Source organism: Megascapheus bottae, chromosome X, assembly GCF_031878675.1.
Source record: "Megascapheus bottae isolate mThoBot1 chromosome X, mThoBot2.hap1, whole genome shotgun sequence".
Taxonomy (NCBI): Eukaryota; Metazoa; Chordata; class Mammalia; order Rodentia; family Geomyidae; genus Megascapheus; species Megascapheus bottae.
Window position 1 is genome coordinate 35,091,648 of NC_143547.1, and position 5,599 is coordinate 35,097,246.

At 43.4% G+C, this 5,599-nt stretch overlaps 1 protein-coding gene across 1 annotated transcript; it reads right to left on the reverse strand.

The window, feature by feature from the left end:
* Window positions 1-568: 568 nt before the first annotated feature.
* LOC150040824 (spindlin-2-like) lies at window positions 569-2,168 on the reverse strand. The gene is made up of 2 exons (XM_090326576.1): window positions 2,097-2,168; window positions 569-1,640 (listed from the first exon to the last, which is right to left on the reverse strand). Exons 1-2 carry the CDS (start codon window positions 2,113-2,115, stop codon window positions 862-864), a joined length of 798 nt encoding a protein of 265 aa, XP_090182702.1. The 5' UTR covers window positions 2,116-2,168; the 3' UTR covers window positions 569-861.
* Window positions 2,169-5,599: the final 3,431 nt, after the last annotated feature.

Here is a 5,599-nt window from a genome sequence, read left to right on the forward strand (position 1 = left end):
TAAATGTCCTACTAAGGAAGTTTCAATGCACCTGCCTTTTTCTTTGACACTTTACATTGACTTTGTGAACATAAGAAAAGGCAACAATACAGTGAGGAGTCTAATTATTCCCCGGTTTCCAGTCCTCCTGGGATCTGTTCTCCATACTTAAGTCTATAATCTCACTCACCCATTGTTTTTTCTTCCTGGAATTTGTCCTTACTGTACCCCTCCCTTGTAGGTCACACTAACCTTGCAATCACTATCCCTTTGTCTTTTAGCCTCTCCACACATCTCCACCAACTTTATCTTTCCTTGACTATGCTGGAGATTTTTGTTAAGCTTTCTTTGTCTCTTTCTCTACTCCATTTATTCTATTTTTAATCTAAGCTCCAAAATCACCCTCTATCTTTTCATCCTTCATTTTTTTTCCTATTGGATGTTTCCCGGTCCCCCCTCCCCCGCCATTCTCCTTCAGGAAGCCTCCCACTTTTCTGGCACCTCTCCACCTCTTCCTAAGCAGTCATCTCACTTTAACCCACAGCCCATCTCTAGTTCCTTCCCTTCCCCAAAGACCAGACCAGTTAAGTCCCATTCCATTTTTAGATGACTGGTCATACTAGCTGCACTTAATTCACAGGTTGAATAGACAGCTGCTTCTTCCTTTCATGCCCTACCCACCAAAGACATGATGCTTACACACAGTGTGGCCCATCCACATAAATTTGTATTTTTTTCAGAACACAACAATCATTATATTGTCCAAAATATTTGGTCATCAGAGACCCTTCAAATTCTTCAATACACTGAAGAACAACATTTGTTGGCAGGTTTCAACAAACTGTTTATTTTCACAGGTATGACAAATTTGACCCCTCTCAGTTATGTTTTTTTCACCAGATCATAGACATAGATATGAAAGTCATCATCAAACTTGATAAAGTACACAGAGGGTTTAGCTTCCACTTGATGAATAACCATGCCAATCCTTTTGGAGCCGTCTTCTTTGGTGTATTCCACATGTTTACCTATCAAGCCATCTACCACTACTCCTAGCTCCCTGTCTGTTAAAGCACTCTCACTGGCCTCTGGCATTATGCGGAGATCACCTTCTTTGTAATCATCTAGAAGCTGGTACATGTATAGAACGGGATCTTTCTCATAGGTGATGTAAAACCAAGCACTCATGATAGGTGCTTGGGCTAGCACCATCCCCCGCCATTCATCCTTAGAACCATGCTCACCCTCAAACAGGTGTTCCACTGCCTTGCCAATGATGGTATTCGCAAGATGAGCATCACTAACTTGAGATGATGTTACCTTCTCCGACATAATGGTTAGCGATAGCACTCTTTCATCTTCATGAAGTTCTAATCCATACACACAATCAATTCCATCGTATTTCACCAAGTAAAGAGAGGGGTTAATTGGCACCTGGTCAAGAACTGTTCCTTTCCACTGTGTGATGGGACCGTTGCCCTCCTTCCATCCGTGGGAAATACGGCATCCAACGATGTTCCTGGCTGGCTGGGATATACGCCTGCTCCTCTGCTTCTTCTGCGAAGTTTTCTTCTTCATCCCATTGTTAGATCCGGTGGCCTCTCCTGCAGCTTCCTCGGGTTGTTGGACGTCGTCCTCTTGAGAATTAGGGGTGTTCATGCCTGCAGGGACGACAAAGGGGTTAGAGACAAATAACAAATGTGCGTACCACAAGACTTCTCTCCACGGTGGTGATTGTGTACTCTCTGCCAAAGCCTACGTTTTCCGTGTTATTACCCAGTCAGCTGTGTTAGAAATTCTGGCTATCTGCCTTCAGTCCTAGCTTTCCCCAGATTCTTTCAGGCTGTGGGGCAGGGCTGGAGCTGCGGTCCAGCGGAGCAGGATTAGAGAAACTCTGCAGGAAGGGAAGGACTACCCCAGCTGGGGGTCCCCGGCCCCACGGCCCTCCCCCACCTTTGGCGCCCATTCAAGATCTCCCGCTAAGCGCCTCCCCTCCACTACCTTTTCCTAAACCTCTGCCTTGAACAACCCAGCGGGCAGAGCACAGCCCCCTCCCCTCTTAGCAACACTGACCCCCCCCCCGCCCATTGTTCCTACCCACTTCCCTCCACACCCACCTGGCTTCTCCTCGCTCATTTTCCAAATGGTTGAGTGGCTCCTAAAGCTCCTGCTTTTCTTTGCCCACCGCACTCCCGACACTGCTCTTGCCAAGCACACAACCCCACCCCCTTATCTTCTGCAGGATTCCACGATCCCATCCCATCCCCCCCTCTCCTTTCTGACGTGTACCAATGGCCTTGTCCTGTCTGGCGACTGTCGCCAGGGGGGAGGGGAGAAGGGGTCCTTACTTGTGTAAATTAGATACCTCCAATTGCCCCAGCTAAGATCCAGTGGCTAAGAGGATCAGCAGGAGACTGGACCAGGGCGTGCTGGCCTGATCTGAGAAAGGGGGAATCCATAGGCTAGTATAGTGTCTAGGGGGTTGCGGGGCAGGCAAAGGAGGTGGGGGTGTCCGGAGCCCTCCACCCTCCTCATGGAGGAGGCGGCTCCTTGCCACCTTGGGCTTCTCCCAACTGCAGCTGCAGCTGCAGCTGTTGTCTCCTCCTTCTCTCAGTATAGGATTTGGATCTCATTTTTGCGTCCATATTGAAGACGCCCCTTTCTTCCAAATATGGATTTGACTGTCCCCCTGCCCTGGAAACCTTCCTGGACTACTCTTTTCCTTTTCTGTATTCAGTACCTCAGTCCTCTAAGTACCTTTCTCTTCTTCCTTCCTCTTCTGGTGGATCCAACCAGTTCCCCTACTACAGAATTCAGTTCTTTTCCTGCATCTGTTTTCCATCTTTCATACATTCCTCACATTTCTGATGCACACGAATTTACATAGAAATGCAATATATACACACACTTATAGAGACATAATCTGTAATCTGTCTCGTTCCTATGCACACATATTCCTGCATGTGTATACACATAATACCCATTCAATTCTATATTCAATATATTTGTATCCTGCCTCAGATAATTTCAAATATATATGTATATTAAATCTCAAATCTCTGATCATAACTATGCATTAATATCCTTTGTACATAATATATACAGGCAAATTTGCATGCCATAAGTCCTTTCCCTGTTGTTCTTCCCGTTTCCTTACCTAGAAGCCTCTTCCAGCATTCTTAACCCAGTAAACTGGCCCACCTGGGACTGGTGGGAGTTTTCCTCAGGATCTGAGGTCTTTGCTGTGGCCATACCTCCTCCCCATCCTCTTTCCATATATGAATCTCCAGCATTACATTTGTCCCCTTATAGCTTTGCCCCTGGCCCCTTGCATTATTTCCCTTGCCTCTTGCCCCATTCCCCACTTCCCTTCTGCTGCATCACTTGCACCCCCTGCACACCTCCATCTTTTCCAGTATGCTCTCCCCTAATAAACGCTTCTGCCTGAACTCTGTGGCAGTCTCCTTTCTATTAAACCCTACATAAGCCACTAACACTCAGCTAAGAATTTGTTTCTTAGCATGTATTACTTGTAGAAGAAGGATTCATTTAGAAATTCCATTAAACAGTTGTATGTGTGTGTGTGTGTGTGTGTGTGTGTGTGTGTGTGTGTGTGTGTGTGTGTGTGCTGGCCTTAGGGTTTGAACTCAAGGCCTGGGCACTGTTCCTGAGATTTTTTAATGCTCTAGCCATCTACTACTTGAGCCAGAGATCCACTTCTGGCTGTTTAGTGGTTAAGACTCTCACACACTTTTCCTACCAGGACTGACTTTGAACCATAATTCTCAGATCTCAGCCTCTTAAGTAGCTAGGATTATAGGTGTGGACCACCGGTGCCTCGATTTACTCAGTTATTCTTAAATATTGCTGAAATTGGTAACTATTTTCCCAAAGCGATATGATTTTGAATATTATGTGTTTTTCAGATTGTTATACAAGAGTTTAATAACATTTAGAAAATAATAAAAATAGGATGCTGAATGAATCATAATGTTTTTGTTTGGGAATTCCTGTTTGAAAATAGTAGGTAAACTGTGAAGGATGTCACAGTTTCTACACTTTCTAGTTATAGTCATCACAGATAGTTGAAGGAAGCTGAATTATCCAGATAGAATTTCAGGGAACTGGGATATCTTTTATTTTTATTTTACTGATAGTACTGAAGACTGAACTCTGAGACTTGTTCTGGGCAAGTGCTTCATCACTTGAATCATGTTCCTGCTTCTTTTTTTCTTAGTTTATTTTTGAGATAGGGTCTCACACCTTTGCTTGGGCAAGACTCATACTGAGAACCTTCTCAAGATTGCTGCCTCTAAAGTCGCTGAGATTATAGGTATGTGCCTCCGTTCCCAATCCTAAACAAAATCCAATTTTTAAAGAATCACTCTGACCCTAGATAAGAGCTTGTAAGTTTCACAGTGATTGTGCTTGAACACATCATTTTATTTTGCCTGATAAGTTTTGCTTGAATGATCAGCGAAATTATAAATCTACAGATATGTAATGACTATAAATGTAAATGATTATTAGAAAAAATTTCTTTGAGCTAATACAGCAATAACTACTTCTGTTGGAGTATCTTCTCAAAATATGTCTTGCCGGGCGCTGTGGCTCACTCCTATAATCCTAGCTACTCAGGAAGCTGAGATCTGAGGATCACGGTTCAAAGCCAGCCTGGGCACATAAGTCTGTGAGACTCTTATCTCCAGTGAACCACTAGAAAACTGGAAGTGGTGCTGTGGCTCAAGGGTAGGATTGTAGCCTTGAGCTGAAGACCTCAGGGACAGCGCCCAGGCCCAGAGTTCAAGCCCCATGACCAGAAACATAAATATGTGTTGACAGCCAGGTATGGTGATGTTTGCCTATAATCCAAGCTATAAGGTACTCAAGATGTTGAAGCCTATGGATTGCATGAGCCCAAGAGTTTGGGAAATTAGCTTAGATACTATAGTGAGGCCTAGTTCTCTCCCCTCCAAAAACAAACAAACAAAGGACTACAAGAATATGCCTTGAGAGAATAAATTGCTACGGGTTGCTGGTTAAAATAACTGACAAAATGTGTACATGCACACACGTACACACACACAAGAGAGAGAGAGAAAGAGAGAGAGAGAGAGACAGACAGACAGACAGATTACTTTGAATTACTTGCTGGACTCTTCAGCATGTTTCAAAAAGAATGGCTCTTTTCTTTTTTTATGTTTATTTTTTATTGTAATTAATAAAAGGGTTACATGATATTTGCCAGATAGAAGGTGCATTAATTCACATACATTGATACCCTTTTCACATGTCTTAGTACCCATTACCCTTCCCCCACCCTCCCACTTTGTTTCCCCCCTTCCCTATCAAATTTCAAATAACCAAATACAAATAAATTCATTATATCAGATAACAAAGTGAGATGCTATAACAATATGAGATACCCAAGGGGCAGCAAAGGAGATGAGAGATAACATAGTACATTAAGGACAACAATCATTCGTTTTTGTTTTTGTTTTTTTTTTAATTTTTTATTGTAATTAATGAAAGGGTTACATGATATTTGCAGATAGGAGGTGCCCAATTCACATACATTGATACCCTTTCACATGTCTTAGTACCCATTACCCTCCCCCTC